Source organism: Netta rufina (assembly GCF_964035555.1).
Source record: "Netta rufina genome assembly, chromosome: 19".
Taxonomy (NCBI): Eukaryota; Metazoa; Chordata; class Aves; order Anseriformes; family Anatidae; genus Netta; species Netta rufina.
The window spans coordinates 12,496,881-12,519,414 of NC_140143.1; the positions used below are offsets into that span (position 1 = coordinate 12,496,881).

The 22,534-nt window shown below is 41.3% G+C and overlaps 1 protein-coding gene across 4 annotated transcripts; it reads left to right on the top strand.

Moving 5' to 3' along the window:
• Positions 1-2,386: 2,386 nt before the first annotated feature.
• LOC311216893 (myosin heavy chain, skeletal muscle, adult-like) lies at positions 2,387-20,949 on the top strand (the record flags this gene model as incomplete). 4 transcript variants are annotated; one of them, XM_084298501.1, is made up of 38 exons in its annotated part: positions 2,387-2,593; positions 2,682-2,825; positions 2,918-3,074; positions 4,172-4,199; positions 4,297-4,408; positions 4,524-4,616; positions 5,431-5,494; positions 5,676-5,774; positions 5,867-5,970; positions 6,086-6,224; positions 7,465-7,583; positions 7,702-7,851; positions 8,585-8,755; positions 9,563-9,876; positions 9,973-10,051; positions 10,582-10,669; positions 10,751-10,868; positions 10,950-11,073; positions 11,159-11,295; positions 11,398-11,653; positions 12,761-13,003; positions 13,093-13,269; positions 13,349-13,494; positions 13,594-13,684; positions 13,772-14,161; positions 14,396-14,522; positions 14,621-14,739; positions 15,921-16,117; positions 16,516-16,699; positions 16,786-16,951; positions 17,132-17,256; positions 17,504-17,812; positions 18,842-19,045; positions 19,581-19,706; positions 19,802-19,972; positions 20,059-20,163; positions 20,288-20,383; positions 20,794-20,949. In XM_084298501.1, the coding sequence occupies 38 exons, from the start codon at positions 2,387-2,389 to the stop codon at positions 20,947-20,949; spliced, it is 5,835 nt and encodes a 1,944-aa protein (XP_084154627.1). The 4 variants fall into 4 exon arrangements, with proteins under 4 accessions (XP_084154627.1, XP_084154629.1, XP_084154626.1 ...); XM_084298503.1 differs by having other exon boundaries at positions 9,988-10,051; XM_084298500.1 differs by having other exon boundaries at positions 9,563-9,872; positions 9,966-10,051.
• Between the last annotated feature and the right edge of the window lie 1,585 nt (positions 20,950-22,534).

A 22,534-nucleotide genomic window follows, 5' to 3' on the forward strand; every position in this document is an offset into this window, starting at 1 on the left:
TTGTGTCTTTTAATGTGTAAATAGCCAGGATGAGTACCTGTGTATTTCATGTGTGCTTGCTTGCATTTGCGGACAGTGAATTTATCGCTGGCAATCCAAAGAACCTGTGTCCCTGTTGCTGTTAATAAACTGCCCTTCACTGCATTGTTCCTAGCTGTGACAGTTCTCATTGAATGAGACTAGATCGAGGATGTGCTATGTTATTGGTAAATCCATCACTGTGATAGTTCAGTACCCTGAATCCGACCAGACCCATAACAGTTAGTCATCTAGGCCCCTTAGCGCGGCAGTATTTCATAGAGAAAAACATTAAGCTTAAGATTTCTCATTCCTAAGACCCTGAGGGGGAGGAAGAGAAGGAATTCATGCACAGACTTGTAACAACATTTCTTGAAGAATCTCCCATTTTTCTTGCAATTTGAAGTGCACAGATAGACACGTGTGCATGAATGTATGTATGCTGTTCTTCCTATCTCAGAGGTGACTTCATATCTCTCCCTGAGACTCCAACACAGTAGTTCAGCTAGGCCCCAACGTCCTATTACTGTGACCAAATCTTTGTTTCAGGAGATCATCTCACCATGTCTGTGGCTGTCAGTACTATCACCTTGAAGGATGCAGATTACTTGTCTACATTCAGGTTTTCACCAACATTACTACCAAATGTATTTAGTAATACTTATTTCCCTTTCAATGTTTTGTTTAATGTATTTATCTTAGGCATTTCTTACAAACTTCACAGCATCAAATAGGGAAGATAAATGGTGTCATCCCCATTGTACAGCTGGGATATCTGCAGTACACACATACCAAGCAATCCTCTCTGGGTCATACACTGAGTCGGTGGGAAAGTCAGCAATAGAATCCATAAGTCCTGCATCCAAGTTCTCTAAGTGCTTTGACTAGTCCAGATTCCCTCCTTAACACCCTTGTCAAATTATTTATAGGAGATGTATTCATATAGTCAGTAAGACATCAAAATATTCTAATTATATCTAGTCATGTCAAATGACAATTATGCCCTTAGTTCAGTTTGCCAGACAATGCTTTGCCAAAGAAGGTTTGCCAAAAATGTTTTGACCGAAGAAAGAGTAGGCATCTGTAGCATCTGCAGATGAGATCATATAAAATGTCCCTGCAGCAAGTCTGCTCTGTCTCCACAGAAAGCTTGAAGGTAAGTGTATGGGGTCTGCAGGCTTGCAGGAAGAGCTTTACATGCCACAACATGTAACTTGTGACTCCAGTGCTTGTTTCCAGGAACGGACTCAATATTTCAGCTCAAGTTTTAAATCTGCTTTCAAGATACCTGAACATTTTCATTCTGTAATTCTGTGCAGCAGCAAGTAGTGAATTGCCATTTGTGTTTTGCAGTACTGACCGGCTGCCAGGGTGCAAGACACCCACCTGGTGTCACGAGAGGTAAGAATTTGATTTATTAATTCTTAGAGGGCAAAGAAAGATGTTTTTGGGTGGGATTTCTGTACAGCTGCATGAATGGTCACAATTTCACCCTATATTCAAAACCACGGTGATTACAGTAGGCAGGTAGTGGGGTACCCACAGCTGGTAAAGTTTTCAAGTGGCCGTGTTTGAATCCTCTGACAACTGATGTAAGACTAGAAAATTCCCATGGGGATATTCTTCACCTTACTTAACTGACCAAACAGGGAGTGAGGCGTGCTGGCTTCACATCATTGTTTTGGCAGCAACAGAACAGGACCAAGATGAACAAAAGTGGAAAAAGTGCAAAATTGTACATCCTACCTCAGAATGTATGAATTAGTAAGCTATCTGAGCATATAGATATTCTAACCATCTTTGTAAAATGTCAAAGCTTTCTTAAGTACCCATATTCTTAATGTAGACCCAAAAGAAAAGATATTTTTAAACCATTGAACAAAGGGAATAAATTTCACTAATGTACTAATGTAGCTAGAGAATTTTCAAGTGCAGTTGGCTAGCTTAGCTATCCATGTGTTTAACAAAGCATCTAAAAAAGTACTCTTATTTTGTTAAAGTTTTGAGAATTCACCTGTTCCTGGATATTTGTTTTTTTTTAGGATTTTTTAGTTTAGTTTTTTTTTTTTTGGGGGGGGGGGGGGGGAGTTTATTAAGTCATGGCAATTCCAATTTCAGTGTTTGAATTTTGTATCATCATGTCAAGACTTTGGGGATGAGATTATTTAGATATTGCACTTAAGAATGACAAATGTATAAATAAATCAAATTATACCAGAGTATTAAAATGTCACAAGACCTACCCTTAAAGAGAAACCAAGGTACAGGATATAAAATCTTTCCCAGTCTCACAGACTCAAATAATCACTGCCATATTACTTCTCCCCATTAGAGTCTTCTGCTGACGTGCCTTCAGTGAAGTGCAGATATGACTTCTCCAGATGCTGAGATGGCTGCCTTTGGGGAGGCAGCTCCCTACCTCCGAAAGTCAGAGAAGGAAAGAATTGAAGCTCAGAACAAGCCTTTTGATGCCAAATCATCAGTCTTCGTAGCCCATCCCAAGGAATCTTTTGTGAAAGGGACAATCCAGAGCAAAGAATCAGGGAAGGTCACTGTCAAGACTGAAGGTGGAGAGGTGAGTGAAAAACAAGGCTGAAAGACACCATTTGATTCCCACTCTGGGCTGTAAGCGGACATACACTGATCTTTCATTTTCTTGGCAGACTCTGACCGTGAAGGATGACCAAATCTTCTCCATGAACCCTCCCAAGTATGATAAAATTGAGGACATGGCCATGATGACCCACCTCCACGAACCTGCTGTGCTGTACAACCTCAAAGAGCGTTATGCAGCCTGGATGATCTACGTAAGTACCAGCAGCTCTCTTCCTTTGGGTAGCTGGAAGGCCTGCTGTGCCAAGCTGAGCAGAAACCAACGTGCTGTCTCCCTTCCTCTCAGACTTACTCGGGTCTCTTCTGTGTCACTGTCAACCCCTACAAGTGGCTGCCGGTGTACAACCCGGAGGTGGTGTTGGCCTACCGAGGCAAAAAGCGCCAGGAGGCCCCTCCACACATCTTCTCCATCTCTGACAATGCCTATCAGTTCATGCTGACTGGTGAGTGAATTCAGCTATCTTAGAGTGACTGTTCCATGAAGTTCTCTTCAACATGTGCCAGCAGTGTTCTCTTTCCACAAAGAAGGCTAGAGGTATCCTGGGCAAAGCATTACTAGCAGGTTCTGGGAGGTGTTCTTTCCCCTCTACTCAGCATTGGTGAGGCCACACCCGAAGTACTGTGGGCAGTTCTGGGCTCCCCACTACAAGAAAGACACAAACATACTGGAGAGAGTCCTTGAAGGGCCATGAATGTGATGAAGGGACTGGAGCACCTCTCATATATGAAAAGGCTGAGAGAGCTGGGACTCTTCAGCCTGAAGAAGAGAAAGCTCAAGGGGAGAATCTAACCAATGTCTATAAATATCTGAAGAGAGGGTGCGAAATAGACAGTCAGCCTTTTTTTCAGTATTCACTACTGACAGGACAGGAGGCAATAGTACAGACAAGAGGTAATGGTACAAACTGAAACAAATTAGGTTCTCTCTGAATGTTAAGAAACACTTTTCTGCTTCATGTCACTGTACACTGGAAACAGTTTCATGGAGATGTGGAATCTTCCTCCTTGGAGGTCTCTGGACATGATCGTGGGCAACCTGCTCTAGGTGGCCATGTTTGAACAGGCTGGTTGGTGATGAACCTTCCAACCTCAAGCATTCTGTGGTTGTGTGATATTCCATCTCAGAAATATGATTTTTTCAAAGCTTTCATGGTTCTGAACCATACTATTGAGAGTTCTACTATCTTCACAACATTGTTTCTCCTACTTGAAATGAAAGGCACCCCTGCACTCAGTGTGTGGTGCTTTTTAGCCTTCTCGTTTGTTTGTTTTTAAGTTAAGCTTCCAGCACGTAGTTGAAAATAGCAAAGGAAGTATTGAAAGGAAACCTAAATCAGAGGAAAACATTTTCCTATCCTATCCCACTTTTCTGTTATTATTTACATGGCTTAAAAGTAATCCCGATCAGATCTGAATTTCCTGTCAGTTAATCTTTGTACTTGACATAAGTGATGTTAAATTTTAATTCACTTAAACTTACCTGACTACATTGCATTCTTTAGTTTGTTCATTATGTCCTGTATCTCCATCTTTTTCACAGACCGTGAGAATCAGTCAATCCTGATCACGTACGTATGCCCTCTGCTTGGGTCCCTGTGGAGTACCATGTGCCCAGGAACATGCTGCCTGACTTCATGCTCTCTGGTTCTCTGTTTGTTTTGACAGTGGAGAATCTGGTGCAGGGAAGACTGTGAACACAAAGCGTGTCATCCAGTACTTTGCAACAATTGCAGCTAGTGGGGAGAAGAAGAAGGAGGAGCAGTCTGGCAAAATGCAGGTAAGTTGAATTAAAGTGGTAAATTGAACTAAAAATTGAATTAAAATCACTTGAATAAGTGCTTTTCTCTGCTCCTCATATTTGAAAAATATAACTAGGAATTATTGTCCCGCAGGGAACACTTGAGGATCAAATCATCAGTGCCAACCCACTGCTGGAGGCATTTGGAAATGCGAAGACTGTGAGGAATGACAACTCCTCGCGCTTTGTAAGTTTTGCTTAACCAAATATTTTCTGAAAAATAATAAAGAAGAGTTTATGGCAATTGTCCTTTCTTGTTGTTCAGCCATGGAGTTTACAAGGGTGAGACGGAATTTCCCTATCACAACTTTAGCACTTACCCTGAAGTTAATTATTCAGAGTTTGAAAAAAAGTGATTCTATGAAATATATATATATATAGTGCTTTGTATTGGTGTACATATTAAAGTAACAGATCATGGGCTCTTTCTCCTGTACTGTGCAGTAATTTTAAACAATATTTTTTTACCTTTACTCAATTTCTGTTCATTTTCTACAAGACAGACAAACAGGCAAAAGGAAGGAAAAAAAGAAGGAAGGAAAGGAGAGAGGGAGGAAGGGAAGGAGGAAAGAAGGAAGTTTCTACCTGAATAATATTTTTGCTTCACATGAAATTGAAAACCACGTGTTTGAAACCAAGACAGAGTTAAGCAGCTGAACAAGTTAAATGGATATTTCCAGTGTCTTTCAGACGGCTTCTATCTCTAGGCAGGATATAATTAGAAAACTTTGGAATAAGATATAAATGGCCTAATGAAATCCACTCATTCTTTTCTATGTTCAGCATACTTTAAATATACATATGTGATGCTATTGGTTATTTTCATGGGCAAAAATTTAAAAGAAGACCTTATCTTAATGGTGGAAATATACCTAATTCTTAAGAAAATGTCTCTTAAGAAAATCTGTGCTCAGTAGAATAAATGGCAAAAAACTCACTGTTTCAGATATATTTTTATGCCATAAATTTTAAGATTTTTTTTTTTTATTATTAATTTAAAGGGTAAATTCATCAGAATTCACTTTGGTGCCACAGGAAAACTAGCTTCTGCTGATATTGAAACATGTAAGACACCTTCCTGAACTGTTCGCAATCCATCCACCCCACTCATCTATCCATATCCATCTATCCATTTCATCCCATTGTTTATCTGCCATTTGCTTTTTTTTCTTCACACCTTCTCCCTGCTTTATTTTTTCCTTTTTTATTTTGTTTTCTCTTGTTTCTAATTATATTTTCCTTCCAGATCTGCTGGAGAAATCCAGAGTCACCTTCCAGCTCAAGGCAGAAAGAAGCTACCACATATTTTATCAGATCATGTCCAACAAGAAGCCAGAGCTGATTGGTAGGAAGAATGACCAGACTTGGAGAAAGTTTGCTCACACTATTACATACTTGACTAAACTAAACCCGTGCATCACCTTTTCTTACTTTCAGACATGCTTCTAATTACCACTAATCCATATGACTATCACTTTGTGAGTCAAGGTGAGATCACTGTTGCCAGTATCAATGACCAGGAGGAGTTGATGGCTACAGATGTAAGTAATATGTAAAATGAGTAAATGTAAAATAAGTAACATGTAAAATTACTTACATAAGTAAAATGTTGTAATGTCTCCCAGACAAAGCTTTATTTCATTGTTTCAATTGTAGAGTGCCATTGATATCCTGGGCTTTACTGCTGATGAAAAGGTGGCCATTTACAAGCTGACAGGAGCTGTCATGCACTACGGCAACCTGAAGTTTAAGCAGAAACAAAGAGAAGAGCAGGCAGAGCCAGATGGCACAGAAGGTACTAGCAAAGTCTGTTGTTGACCTAGAAGCAATACAATAACTCTCTCTTTGAAAGATAGTAGAAGAGAAGTTGAAATGTGTAAAAAAACCCAAGTCTTTAGGTGGAGCTACTACCAGGTGGAGCTAGTATGAAACTGCCATCCAAAGCATATTCTTTTTTTCAATGGCTACCTGATCTTTGTTTGAAGTATAAAATATTAAATATTAAAAATGTAAAAACATAAAATATTAAATTATGACTATTAATTCTCTCCTGGACTATCACAGTTTACAATAGCACAACCCACTTGGTGTGCTCGTATTAGAGACCCACTGACAAGAAGATTTTTCATAAAATATATTTACAGTTTCTTTTTTAAAGAAAACCAAGGCATTAATTTCACTGTGTATAAACCAGGTATTAGTTAGATTTTTTTCCCAGGAAAAAATTAACTATCCTTTAATTTCTTTCTTCTCTGTTGTACATTCAAACCCATAAGTTATCACTGCATAGTAGAATTATTTGAGCATCAGTCTAAGTGAAACATAGGTACACTAGGCTGGGGAAGAACTGACTTTCTGTTTCTCTGCTGATTACATAATCACTTGTATGTCGTATAATGCAGGTGTGTTTAAAAAGACTGATCCCAGCCTTCTTCCACAGAATGTTCGTAGATGGCCAGCTTCAGGACTGCATTTTGAGGTTTTGGTCCTGAATGAATGAGTATGTCTGTCTTTTTGTGATGACTATAACTAGCAGTTTCCAGAAAGTGGCAACTCTAATTCTTGCCTGTAATTTCAGAATGTATTCCCCTTCAAGCTTACATCTGCTGTCAAAGAAATCTGCAGGGACCTTAAATGCATAAAGTATATGTTTTGGTTTACACTCAGGCAGTCATCTTGATAATGCTTTGGTGTATTTTTTTTTTCCCTGTTTGTTTGTTTTTCTTTTTTTGGTGTGGATATCAATTAGCTCTGGATTGAACTGATAAACTGCAGCTTTCAGGGTGAATTTTTAGTAAAAACTTTGTTTCTTAATACTTTAGGGAAGATTTTCAAAAAACATAAATACCATTTAGGTGTTCTGCTCTGAATGGCCTTTGAAACAAGGATGATTTTTTTTTAATGACTGCCATACTTTACCTGAGATACAGTAAGCAGAATCTGATATGGCAGTTGCTCTGGAAGGATTTTATCACGCAAAATGCTGCATGTCTTCTTCAACTTGAGTTTTTTTTTTGTCTCCTCCTGTTACTTAGTTGCTGACAAGGCTGCCTACCTGATGGGTCTGAACTCGGCTGACCTGCTCAAAGCTCTGTGTTACCCCCGAGTCAAGGTTGGGAATGAATATGTGACCAAGGGTCAAACTGTGCAGCAGGTAGCAAACAGTTGGTAACTGGGAACTTCTGGCTAGTGTCATTTACTATCTTGCTCTTGTGTCATTAACTATCTTTTTTTTTTTTTTTTTTTTCCTGCTGCATTATTCTTTGTTTTAGGTGAACAATTCAGTGGGTGCTCTGGCAAAGGCTGTCTATGAGAAGATGTTCTTATGGATGGTTGTTCGCATCAATCAACAACTAGATACAAAGCAACCCAGACAGTACTTCATTGGTGTCCTGGACATTGCTGGCTTCGAGATCTTTGATGTAAGGAGCACATGTCTGAGGCCTGCTTTTGGAGAGTGAGATTACCAAGCACTATTATTTGGAAGAGTTAGCATACTAATTGTTTTGTAATTTTCTTGGGGGGGAGGATCCTTTATTTATTTATTTATTTTGTAGAACAGAGCAAAATCCTCAGAAGCCTCGTTAGTATAAGAACAGAATTATGTTGTTTGTATAGAAGTAGCAATTACAATTCTATTTCCACTAACATTTTAAGATTTATGTTAGAGTCGTGTTAAAGATTTTTTTAAAATTCTGCATACATATATGTATATGTAAGTATACATAGGGAGCTACTGTATCTCCTTAGAACTAGGATCTCTTAGGATTTGAAAGTCTAGTGACAAATATATAGTAGGTTAAAGATGTGTAAATATTTCAAAAGACCAACAAATGACCAGATAAATGTTTGATCAGAGAGACTAAGTAATTAAAACTGAAGGCCAGGGCATACAGTCATACAGTCATATTTTAGGCTGAACAAAGAAATGATGAAGCAATTCATGAATTTTAGGAGATTCACTAGGAATATTTGCTCTGGAAAATTTTCCATTCTCATTACATAGGTATTTCTTTGGAGAGCTTCATATAGGTCCTGCTATGACACAGCCCTACTAATAGTTCTGTTTTAACAGGAGAGATGTATAAAGGATTAAGAATGACAAAAAAATTTTGCATCTTGACAATTGGCATTTTTTCTTTTTACCCTGGGAAGTTCAACAGCCTGGAGCAGCTGTGCATCAACTTCACCAATGAGAAACTGCAACAGTTCTTCAACCACCACATGTTCGTGCTGGAGCAAGAGGAGTACAAGAAGGAAGGAATCGAATGGGAATTCATTGATTTTGGGATGGACCTGGCTGCTTGCATTGAACTCATTGAAAAGGTGCATTTCCAATTCAAACTGTCTTGCATTTTCAAAAGCTCATTTTTAGAGGTTAACTGTTTCTTAAACAAACAAACAACAAACAAAAAAACTTTCTTCCATGTTTAATTCCATACATTCTGTTTTAGTCACTGAAATATCTCTTGACCTCTACAATTGCTTATTTTTACCTTAGAGATATTACAAAGTCCATAAATAACTATGGAAGTCATCCCTCACACATCTCTGTACGAAAGATGTCTCTATTGAAAGACATTATTTCAAAAATATAGAGAAGATCCTAATGTAAAATAATTATATATTCTTAAGGTTCTGGAATGATTTTTTCTGGACAATACCTTTTTTTTCTTGGTGGTTCATATTAAAGTAAATAAAGGACAATAAAGTCTGTCTGTCCTTGTAGTACAAGAAAAAGAAAGGCATTTCTTGCAGTTCTGTGTAATTTAGGGAGCTGGTTAAAAGTATAAAAGTGAAGTAAATATAAAATAGACATACTTGTGAAAGACATTTTTAAACATAATCATTGTTTGTCTCCCTGATTTATTAATCTAACTTTAATTAACTAATATAAAATTAATTTAACTTTAATTAACTAATATAAAAATAAAAAATAAAAATCCTGAAAATCACTGTGTCAAAGAGTCAAGCAGGTGAACCACAGTTTATTTAAGTTCACTTTTCAGAAGCAAATTCTGTTCAGAATTTTGTTTTGCTTGTTCCTCAGCTTCCTGTCTTTTACTATACTGTCTTTAAGACCAAGCATTGATCATATAGGCATTCTTATTTCTGTATTTTAATATCTTCCAGCCCATGGGCATCTTCTCCATCCTGGAAGAGGAGTGCATGTTCCCCAAGGCAACTGACACCTCTTTCAAGAACAAGCTCTATGACCAGCATCTGGGCAAGTCCAGCAATTTCCAGAAGCCCAAGCCTGCCAAAGGCAAGGCTGAGGCCCACTTCTCCCTGGTGCACTACGCTGGCACAGTGGACTACAACATCACTGGTTGGCTTGAGAAGAACAAGGACCCCCTGAATGAAACTGTCATTGGGTTGTACCAGAAATCATCGGTGAAGACACTGGCCTTACTGTTTGCCAACTATGGTGGAGCAGAAGCAGGTCAGTTTTTTTTAATTGTGATTTTTCCACATTCATAATATGTGAAGATTAACCCCCAAAAGATAATAATAAAAGATACATTTGTTTTTGAAGAGGCTAGTGGTGGTGGTGCTAGTGGTGGCAAGAAAGGTGGCAAGAAGAAGGGGTCATCTTTCCAGACTGTCTCAGCTCTTTTCCGGGTAAAGTATGAATTTCATTATCACTATAGTGACATGAACATAGTTTCATCTCTGAACTACCTGAACTTCCATCCTTATCACAACTTGAGTTTTATGATGAAAGAACAATATCTATAAAATGGGTAGAAATCACCCACTACCTTTTCCTCTTGTTTTTCTGTTCACACTTACGGTATATTTCAAGCAATTTTCAGGTTGCCCCCTGAATTTCTTTCAAAATGCCACTTAAGGTCTTGGTGAAGAACTTTTTTAACATAAATTGTGATGTAATAAAAATAATAATTAAGGCTTGTGTTAACATTTCGATATAGTAGCTTTTCATTTTTTTTCAGATTAAGGTGCAGAATTTTAAACTTTCTTTTAATAAGAGTAACTATGTATGCAGAAGGATTGATTAAATATAAATTCTGGATTTGAAACTTGATTACTTCCCTACTCCTAAGATTCATTATATTAGATTCGTGATGGCTAAATACAGAATGCGCAAAAGTAAAAAAATTTAATCTAAACTTCTGCACGTTATCCCACAGGAGAACCTAAACAAACTGATGACCAACCTACGGAGTACTCACCCCCATTTTGTTCGTTGCATCATCCCAAATGAAACTAAAACACCTGGTAAGATGGTCCAGCAGAAAGAGATTTTCCTCTGACACATCCATTCTGTATTGAAAACTGATTTGTGCAATAAATGCTTAGGTGCTATGGAACATGAACTGGTATTACATCAGCTACGCTGTAATGGTGTGCTGGAAGGGATACGAATTTGCAGGAAGGGATTCCCCAGCAGAGTCCTCTATGCAGACTTTAAACAGAGGTAAGGATCCTTTTAGCATGATTTCAAGTAAAGTCAAAATTTGGGAAGCTCAGCTTTATCTTGCTTTTTTGCTTTTCACAGGTACAAGGTGCTTAATGCCAGCGCTATCCCAGAGGGACAGTTCATTGACAGCAAAAAGGCTTCTGAGAAGCTTCTGGGGTCAATTGATGTGGATCACACCCAGTACAAATTTGGTCACACCAAGGTACAAACTCTTCCTGACTCAATCACTATGTGCCTGTGCCTAGTTCTACCTGGCAGTGATGTGTTGCAACGTTCCCTTTCTCAAGGTGTTCTTCAAAGCTGGACTGCTAGGGCTCCTGGAGGAGATGAGGGATGAGAAGCTGGCACAGCTCATCACTCGCACACAGGCCAGGTGCAGGGGCTTCCTGATGAGAGTGGAGTACCAGAGAATGGTGGAGAGGAGGTAGACATTGCTCATCTTCAGTTAGAGTCATTTTCCTCTGGGGGAAAGCGTCACCATTCATCACACTGAAAATAATCAATGTGTAATTTCATTATGCTTCAGGGAGTCCATCTTCTGCATCCAGTACAACGTTCGTGCATTCATGAATGTCAAGCACTGGCCCTGGATGAAGCTGTTCTTTAAGATCAAGCCCTTGCTGAAGAGTGCAGAATCTGAGAAGGAGATGGCCAACATGAAGGAAGAATTTGAGAAAACCAAGGAAGAGCTTGCAAAATCTGAGGCAAAGAGGAAGGAGCTGGAGGAGAAAATGGTGAAGCTGGTACAGGAGAAAAATGATCTGCAGCTCCAAGTTCAGGCTGTGAGCAACATTAATTAGTTTATGTATACAGAGAAATTATTAAATTTGACCTAACCCTTCCTTCAGAGTACATAATACACACACTGCACTCTAAACTATCTTAGGAAATACTGCAAGCTGAATAGCATATAACTGAATGTAAAATTCAGGCCACATTATTTCTACATTCAGTGTTACTGTTAAAAAGTCGAGGTCCAGCTTCACAATTAATTTCAAATCTTATTCTTTATGCCTACAATTACACATCTCCATGTAAGGTCACGGCATAAGGCATCATTATCGCCTTTGCTATGTACCTAGTAGAGTAGGGGCAATCATTCTACTGATCAACTATTATGTCTTACTTCAATTATCCATATGAAGAGCTTACTGCCATTTATTATGGCATATCTCCTGAGTTCCTGTAGCTACTGATCCCAGAGGACATAGATGACAAATACATCCCATGACACAACTGAAAACATTATGTATTTGTCTCCAATGCCTTCTGGTCCCAAAATCTTAGGCATCATCTAGACAACATCCTTGAATTGAGAGTCTGTTCAGGGAAAGATGAATGTTGTTTAGTGTCCACTGACTGTAACAGCTGTGCATCAACATTTTGGAGCTCAGATAACCAGCTCTCATGCAATCAGTCATTTAGTGATGTTAATCTCAAACACATTCTCAGTGTTTACAAAGAAGGCAGCTTAGTGCACATTAGAAAATTTACCAGAAAATTGCAGATATTTTCTCAATGATGGATGAACAAAGTGGAAGTATTTACATTTCTCAGTACATCCACAGAAATTTGAAATTGACAGTCATAATAATTGGAAACTTAGGGTGACTGATATATTACAATCACTTTCAAATGGACAATGTAAATTAAACCTTATAACCTACTGACATACATGAAATACAGAAAATAAAACACCATATCTAGTGTTGCAAAAGGTGTGAAAAAATAAACTAATTGAAAATTTCTGATTTATATTGTAAATGCACAAGATCCATTTCCCAAAAAGTAATCCTAAGAGTCTTGCTGATCTATTCCTAGAATATTAAATAACCTTTCTTCTGCATTAAAAGAATAAATGTTCAAACAAAACTGTATTTTCCCACCAGGAAGCTGATGCTTTAGCTGATGCTGAGGAAAGATGTGATCAGCTCATCAAAACTAAAATCCAGCTGGAAGCCAAAATTAAGGAGGTGACAGAACGGGCCGAGGATGAGGAAGAAATTAATGCTGAGCTGACTGCCAAGAAGAGGAAACTGGAGGATGAATGTTCAGAGCTGAAGAAAGACATTGATGACCTGGAGTTAACCTTGGCCAAGGTTGAAAAGGAAAAACATGCCACTGAAAACAAGGTATGAGGCAGAAGACGTCAGTCATACTGTGCTATTATGGGAGTCTTGTACCTACTTGCTTTAATTACACTTGCTCCTTCTCATCAAAGGTGAAAAACCTCACAGAGGAGATGGCATCCCTGGATGAGACCATTGCCAAGCTGACAAAAGAGAAGAAAGCCCTCCAAGAGGCCCACCAGCAGACACTGGATGACCTGCAGGCTGAAGAGGACAAAGTCAATACACTGACCAAAGCTAAAACCAAGCTGGAGCAGCAAGTGGATGATGTAAGCACATGTGCCTCCAGCGAGACAGGACAGGTATGGAGTTCAACCTGCCTGGCATTAATGGTGTCGTTGTGTTTAGCTGGAAGGGTCCCTGGAGCAAGAGAAGAAACTGCGCATGGACCTTGAAAGGGCTAAGAGGAAACTTGAGGGAGACCTGAAGCTGTCCCAAGATAGCATAATGGATTTGGAAAATGATAAGCAGCAGCTGGATGAGAAACTGAAGAAGTAAGTGTGGTTGTGGGACACCTGAGTGTGGGTCAGGTGCATTTATTAGGTAGTTTTATTTGGATGTTAACGCTGTGTTTCTGTATGCTTTGTGCAAAGGAAAGACTTTGAAATCAGCCAGATCCAGAGCAAAATTGAGGATGAGCAAGCCCTGGGCATGCAATTACAGAAGAAAATCAAGGAGCTGCAGGCAAGACTCTGGTCCTTCCCTTCAGCCCTTCAGAAGGACATCAATACAAGTAGGGCATGGGTGTGAAGGGTCTTGCATTTTCCCCAGGCCCGTATCGAGGAACTGGAGGAGGAAATTGAGGCAGAGCGAACCTCTCGGGCAAAAGCAGAGAAGCACCGTGCTGACCTCTCCAGGGAGCTGGAGGAGATCAGCGAGCGCCTGGAAGAAGCTGGAGGGGCTACGGCAGCTCAGGTTGAGATGAACAAGAAGCGTGAGGCAGAATTTCAGAAGATGCGCCGCGACCTCGAAGAGGCCACGCTGCAGCACGAAGCCACAGCTGCGGCCCTGCGGAAGAAGCACGCAGACAGCACAGCTGAGCTTGGGGAGCAGATCGACAACCTGCAACGAGTCAAGCAGAAGCTGGAGAAGGAGAAGAGTGAGCTGAAGATGGAGATAGATGACTTGGCCAGTAACATGGAGTCTGTCTCCAAAGCCAAGGTACAGAACATATTGTAGACTACTGGAAAATAAATATTGTGGAATTATATCTTTTTCAAAATATGGCCAGGTTACATATAAGTCTGTGTATAGGACTGTATTTCTAATCTGAGGGCACCAATGAGCATGATATAGCTTTCACTTTTGGCTGCAATTTTCTTTTGAGAATCCTGTTGTTCCGAATGAGGGGGAGTCTACATACATATCTTCTTTCATACCTCATCATCTGCACAGGCAAACCTGGAGAAAATGTGTCGTACTCTAGAAGACCAGCTGAGTGAGATAAAGACAAAGGAGGAGGAGCATCAGCGCATGATCAATGACCTCACTGCTCAAAGAGCTCGTCTGCAGACAGAATCAGGTGAGAAAGCTTCATCTATTGTGGAATGGGAGAGCATACTATAAAGGTTTGGTTTTGGTCACAAGTGACAAACTTTTCATTTCTGCATGCTTCCCTAGGTGAATATTCACGCCAGGTGGAGGAGAAAGATTCTCAGATTTCTCAGCTGTCTCGAAGCAAGCAGGCATTCACTCAGCAGATTGAGGAACTCAAGAGGCACTTAGAGGAAGAAATAAAGGTGATGTCTTTTTTTAAGTTGGCCAATGAAAACATACTTAACTTCACACATTGAAGTTATGGGGAAAGGGGCTGTAATGGGAAAAGGGAGTAGTCTACAAGCAGCTGGGAGAAGTATTACAATTGCTAGCTCTTGTTCTCATGAGGGACTTTAATTTACCAGATATCTGCTGGAAATACAACACAGAAGGAAGGAACAGATTCGGAGGTTTCTAGAGCATGTAGAAGATAAATTCCTGACACATCTGGTGAGCAAGCCAACTAGGGACAGGGCCCTACTGAACCTGCACTTGGGGCACAACAACCCTGTGTGACAATATAGGCTGAAGAAAGAGTGGCTGGAAAGCTGCCTGGAGGAAAGGGACCTAGCAGTATTGGTTGATAGCCAGCTGAATATGAGCCAGCAGTATGCTCAGGTGGCCAAGGAGGCCAAGCACATCTTGGCTTGTTTCAGAAATAATGTGGACAGCAGGACTAGGGAAGTGATTGACCCTCTGAACTTGGCTTTGATGAGGCCACACCTTGAATACCGTCTTCAGTTTTGGGCCCCTCACTATAAGAAGGACACTGAGGTGCCGGAGCACATGCAAAGAAGGGCAACAAAGCTGGTGAAGGACCAAGAGAACAAATTTTATGAGGAGCAGCTGCAGGAACTGGGGTTGTTTAGCCTGGAGAAAAGGACGCTCAGGGGAGACCTGATCGCACTGCTATAGGAGCCTAAGGCGGCTATAGCAAGGTGGGGGTGGGGCTCTTCTCCCAAGCAACAAGTGGTAAGATGAGAGGAAATGACCTCAAGTTGTGTCAGGGGAGGTTTAAGTTGGATATTAGGAGAAATTTCTTCACTGAAATGTTTGTGAGGCATTGGAAAAGGCTGCCCAGGGAAGCAGTTGAGTCACCATCCCTGGAGGCTTTCAAAAAGCATGTAGATGGGGAGCTTAGTGACGTGGTTTCATGGTGGACTCAGCAGTGCTAGGTTAAAGGCTGCAGTGGATGATCTTAGATGTCTTTTCCAACCTAAATGATTCCATGTTTCTATGAATATGATTAACGGATTTTGTCCTCCAGCCTTCACTGCAAATATCTCGACCTTTCCAGTGTTTGCATTTGAAGTGTTAAATTCATTCATTCAAAGAGATTCTCCAGGATATTACTATTCCTTGTCCCACTACTATTTTTCCTTAGGCCAAGAATGCCTTGGCCCACGCCTTGCAGTCTGCTCGCCACGACTGTGACTTGCTCCGGGAACAATATGAGGAGGAACAGGAAGCCAAGGGTGAGCTGCAGCGTGCCCTGTCTAAAGCCAACAGTGAAGTGGCCCAGTGGAGAACTAAATACGAGACAGATGCTATTCAGCGCACGGAGGAGCTGGAGGAGGCCAAGTATGTGGGCAAGTTGAGAAAGATTTAAAAAGTCTAATGCAGTAAATATGAACAGACAAATGTGATTTTGTCATGAAAAAGGAGGCTGTGCTTTATAGCAGTGCAATGGCCTGAAGAAATTGTACCCTATAAAAGAAATATTTGAAAGATGCAAAAAAAATACTTCCCTGGCCCAGAGTATGGTACAAACACCTTATGGATTGTAGGCACAAAGGGCACAAGTGCTGAAGCATGGGAAACAGAATTGCGATGACAATGGATGATTTCAAGATTGCTTCCAATGTCTGTGCTGTGAATGAACATATTGTGAAGAGGGAAAATGTGCTCTTCAAAAAAGCCCATCAACCACAGACCCTTTGCTCAGAAGCCTTGAGCTGTGCTTACTTACCCCTTCCCAGGAAGAAGCTGGCACAACGCCTGCAGGATGCAGAGGAACACGTTGAAGCCGTCAACGCCAAATGTGCTTCCCTGGAAAAGACAAAGCAGAGGCTGCAGAACGAGGTGGAAGACCTGATGATTGACGTGGAGCGATCAAATGCTGCCTGCGCAGCTCTGGACAAGAAGCAGAAGAACTTTGACAAGGTATTCTGGCCTCTGGCCCTGTGCTTCCTGGGCAGGGCATCCCCTCACAGTTGCCACATCCATACTCACGCCCTGTTGCTCCTCAGATCCTGGCAGAGTGGAAGCAGAAGTACGAGGAAACACAGGCTGAGCTGGAAGCTTCCCAGAAGGAGTCTCGCTCTCTCAGCACGGAGCTGTTTAAGATGAAGAATGCCTATGAGGAGTCCCTGGACCACCTGGAAACGCTGAAGCGTGAGAACAAGAACTTGCAGCGTAAGTCACTAGCCCTCTGCTGCTGGCTGGATTTTCTCACAAGCCAGCCTGTCCTCCACTCCACAAAGGTCCTTGACCACAGGTCTGCAAAGGTACCTGTCACGTTCGTGTGGCTGGTATGGTCTTTTCCTTCCTTTATGCCCTATGTCTGACCATGCCTTGTTTCACCCTTCCTTGCAGAGGAGATTTCTGACCTCACAGAGCAGATTGCAGAGGGAGGAAAGGCGATCCACGAGCTGGAGAAAGTCAAGAAACAGATTGAGCAAGAGAAATCTGAAATCCAGGCTGCCTTGGAGGAAGCTGAGGTACATGCCCATAAACACCGATTTCCAGACTGGAGTACTTTGGAACACTGTGAATGATAAAAGCTTGGGAATTTCAAACAAATGTCACTTCTTTGTTTCTACTGGGTCTGGAGGTCTGGCCTCAGTATGTACATCATCCACAGTGAAGGAGCCCCTTTCCTTTTATTTTATTAGACATAATTTGGAAGATAACTTTAGGAAGAAGCATTTTAAGAGGATTTTAAAATTCAGTTTCTTTGTTATTCAGGCCTCTCTAGAACATGAAGAGGGGAAAATCCTGCGCCTCCAGCTGGAGCTCAACCAGGTCAAGTCTGAGATTGACAGGAAGATCGCAGAGAAAGATGAGGAAATTGACCAGCTGAAGAGAAATCACCTCAGAATTGTGGAGTCCATGCAAAGCACCCTGGATGCTGAGATTAGGAGCAGGAACGAAGCCCTGCGGCTGAAGAAGAAGATGGAGGGAGACCTGAATGAAATGGAGATCCAGCTGAGCCATGCCAACCGCCAGGCTGCAGAGGCACAAAAGAACCTGAGAAACACACAGGGAGTGCTCAAGGTATGGCAATACCAAACATATTCACCTCTTTCTGACATCGCTAAAAATATCTGGTACAGTATCAGTTCTACAACTATGTGAACATAGGCAGGTAGGCAGTGATGAAGCTCCAAGAAGAAGTCTGAAGGAAATCAAGAGAGACTTCAGGGCCTTAGGAAAACTTGTTAAGGAGGTTAAAGATTGGGAGCACAGGTGGTATTTTCCTCTATCCCTCCAGAGGCAGGGAATAATGAGGCAAAGAACAGGAACAGCCAGCAAATCAATACCTGGGCTCCAAGCCTTTGGAAAAGGATCTTTGGTCAGGATTTAGCAGGGCTCATTGATAGGGCTTTAAACTAGATTTGAAGAGGTAAAGGTACAAAAACAGGCTTGACAGACAAGCCTGGGGGTGGTATGACAGTGGTTATGAGACAGTGTGGTAGCAAGTTCCAGCGCACTGCCATCCCAGCTGAGGCAGGAGATGGACAGTCAAGTTGTAGCAAAGACACAACGAGTTCTCAAAGTAAAGCTAATTTTGTGCATGTAGCTATCTAGTGTGACATGATTATGGAATCATAGAATGGGTTGAAAGGAACCTTAAAGACCAACTAGTTCCAACCTCCCACTAGATCATGTCTCCCAGGGCCTCATCCAATCTTTTATTGAACACCTCCAAGGATGGGGCATCTACAACATCTATGGGCACCCTATTCTAATACCTCACCACTCTCTGAGTGAAGAATTTCTTCCTAACATCTAATCTAAATCTTCCCTCTTTTAGTTTAAAAACATTCCCCTTTGTTCTGTCATTATCCGACTAAGAAAAAGTTCTGTCCATCTCTTTTATAAGCCTCCATTAGGTATTGAAAAGCTTCTATAAAGTCTCCCCAGAGCCTTCTCCTTGTTAGGTTGAACAGCCCCAACTCTCAACCTTACTTCATAGGAGATTATGTTGTCATAATAGTTACATATCTAAATTATTATAGAGTGGCAGTAATTGCCATTGTCCAACAGTGTTGCGCCACCTTATTTTTCTTTTCTCTCATACAGGATACCCAGATACACTTGGATGATGCTCTCAGGACACAGGAAGACCTGAAGGAGCAGGTGGCCATGGTGGAGCGCAGAGCAAACCTGTTACAGGCTGAGATTGAGGAGCTGCGGGCAGCCCTGGAGCAGACAGAGCGGTCAAGGAAAGTGGCTGAGCAGGAATTGATGGATGCAAGTGAGAGAGTTCAGCTCCTCCACACTCAGGTTAGATTCTTGGATGAAAATACCATAAATAGTCATTGATGGAAAATACTGTGTAAATACTATGTAAAGAGATACATTAGTTGCCCTAAGCTGTTCTTTAGTGTTTAGATATTCTCTAGGAAAAAGAACTGGAATTATTTTTTCTCATAACAACAGGTGCCTTGATCATCATTTTCACTATCTCATTAAGACAAACACATTTCAAAATCTTATGATCCATCATTTGTATTTCTTTCCTGAATTTTCATCTGTGTAAGTTCTTAAATTGTAAACCCTTCTATTAAGGGATTGTATCTTAGCCTAAATCACAGTTATTACCCTTATACATAGAATGGGACTATAGCTAAGTAAGTAGGTTGCCTTAGAATTCAGGAGTGCTTCTCTCTGTTGTCTGTTGTATATGACCTGATAACATTTTTAGGAAGGTGCTAATATAAGCCATAGAGATTATAACTTAAAATTTAAATAGTATAGTACTTAAACTAAGCGTTCTGTTTCGCAACAAACTGGAGAAAATATTTTCCTTCTTTGACAGAACACCAGCCTGATCAACACCAAGAAGAAGCTTGAAACAGACATCACCCAAATTCAGAGTGAGATGGAGGATGCCATCCAGGAAGCCCGCAATGCTGAAGAGAAGGCCAAGAAGGCCATCACAGATGTGAGTTGGGGAATTCTGTCACTGAGGATGGTGGATGTATCCTCCCTCAAAATGTCTCCAGCCATAAAATGCCTTTGATTGTTTTGCCTTTCTAGGCATCTATGATGGCAGAAGAGCTGAAGAAGGAGCAGGACACCAGTGCTCACCTGGAAAGAATGAAGAAGAACCTGGACGTGACGGTGAAGGACCTGCAGCACCGTCTGGATGAGGCTGAGCAGCTGGCCCTGAAAGGAGGCAAGAAGCAAATCCAGAAGCTGGAGGCCAGGGTGCGTGAGGCTGGTATTTGTGCACAAGTGAGCATGTCCCTTGGAGAGGTACCGGAGAAGCTCCAAAGACAGATTTTTCATTGCAGGTGCGGGAGCTGGAAGGGGAGGTTGATGCTGAGCAGAAGCGCAGCGCTGAAGCTGTGAAGGGTGTGCGCAAGTACGAGAGGAGGGTGAAGGAGTTGACCTACCAGGTAAGGGAGAAGGCTCTTTATCCTGCCACAGCCTCCACACAGCACATCACCCCCAACGGAAATTGTTAACTTTATGTGTTGGCAAAACCAACTCTCTCTCTTTCCTTCTTACCAACCACTGTAGTCTGAGGAAGACCGGAAGAATATTCTCAGGCTCCAAGATCTGGTGGACAAGCTGCAGATGAAGGTGAAATCCTACAAGAGACAAGCTGAGGAGGCTGTAAGTACTGCTTGGAAAATGGACAAGAGTTGCTTTCTGTGGGTGTCACACAGATGCTGAGGACATAACTTTGAAAATACCATTGATGTATTGAGGGTTTCAGGGTCTTTGTCATCTAGATAAACCACCCTGATACCTAAGCACAAATGAGTAAGTACATTGATGCAAAGATCAAGTGATGAAACAGCGCCTCAAGAGCAACAGTGTACTGGTGCAGTTTGTTACGGTGAGGTCCTGAATAAAGGAGGATGATGAGGTCTTTGAGAGTGTTCTGGGTCAGCAGTGTTAGGTAGGAAACAGGAGGTCTGTGCTTTCTCTGGGCAATCACCACAGCCCATCAAGGCCCAGGTGCATGAGGAGTGAAGCCCCTGCCTGAGGCTCCTCACCACCAACTCCCTCTCCCCACACAGGAGGAACTGTCCAATGTCAACCTCTCCAAATTCCGCAAGATCCAGCATGAGCTGGAAGAAGCCGAGGAGCGGGCTGACATTGCAGAGTCACAGGTCAACAAGCTCCGAGCAAAGAGCCGGGAGTTTCATGGCAAGAAGATAGAAGAGGAAGAGTGAGGATATCACGTGGCAGCAAAGTGGCCTGGGGGATGCACAAAATGTGAACCCTCTGTCACAGGGATTGTCATTATAAAAGGAAGCCTTTTATAAATAATCATTACAACCACTTCAGTGTCTAGAGAATAAACACTACATGTTCCTCTGCATACACAGCAGAAGCAGTGGTTTTATTTGTTATAATTCAATACATAAGTTACATAAGTTTGGGGCATTTTCAAAGAATCATTTTATTTCATTTTTATACTTGGACACCAATAGAGCTTTCTTAATCCCATCCCCAGTGTTTCTCCACTGTATTCTTTTATATTACTGACTTGTGATTAACACTGATTCACTTCCCACACTGGCAACAGGAGAGGATTAGGACAGATGCAGGAGTACATTGTCTGTCCCAGCACAGCAAAAAATGTTTCTGCATTGAGGACCTCTCTCCAAATGGGTGCAATATACAGGCAGTCTGTGCTGGCCCATTCTCACTTTGGCAAGCCGGATTTAGAGCCAAGCCCAAAAGCCATCTGTGTGACTCTGAGTCTTCATGAAGGAACTTATGCAAGGACTGAGGTGCTACCTTTTCAGAATGAGGCAGATGAAGACCACTCACTCTAAAGAGTGGCCTTTTGTTAACAAGCAGAGTCAAATACAGCAGGCAGGATATATTAAACAGATTTTTTTTTTTTTCGTGGCATTTTTAACAACTAGTTCTAAAACAGAATAAATTATGTCTTTTGCTGTTCCTTACTTTCTCTATTAGACAGACTAGACAATCACAGAATTATAGAATGTGTAGGTTTGGAAGGGACCTCTGAAGATCACCTAGTCCAACCTCCCTCCCAAGCAGAATCACCCAGAGCACATTGCACAGGATAGTATCCAAGTGGGTTTTGAATATCTCCAGAGAAGGAGACGGCACATCCTCTCTGGATGACCTGTTGTAGTGCTCTGTCACCCTCCCAGTAAAGAAGTACACCCTCTTATTGAGCTAGAACTTTCTGTGCTTCAGTTTGTGCCCATTGCCTCTCATCCTGTCACTGGGCACAACTGAAAAGACTGGCTCCATCCTCTCGACATCCTCCCCTCAGATATTTATACACATTGATGAAGACAGACTATGAGGACAATATTAAGACAGACTGCTCCTATTGTAAATTAAATTAAATGGGAACAGACTGGTAGAAGTAAATGAGAAAAAGAGGACACACTAGGGGAAAAAGTCCTAGGAAGCATAACACATACAGCCGAGATAACAACCTACTAACTGCTGCAGTACTTTAGAGTGCTTCCTAGTACTGAAATTTTAACATAAAACCATAATAAACTTTTGTGATGAGGAATGATGTGGAGCTACACATAAATAGAGTTATACATAAAAAGAGCTACAAGAACTTTTTTTTTTTAAGATAAGACTTCACATCAGAATAACTGTGGGCACATTACAGCATTAAAGAAGTCTCCCAGTCTAGCACTGTGTAGAGGAAAACTCCAAATATAATAATACCATGGTGTCCTATCAGTCTGACTCCTGCAGCAATTAATGAGTTGGAATGTAGATACTAAGAGAATACTGGGTGGACAGAGAAGAAAC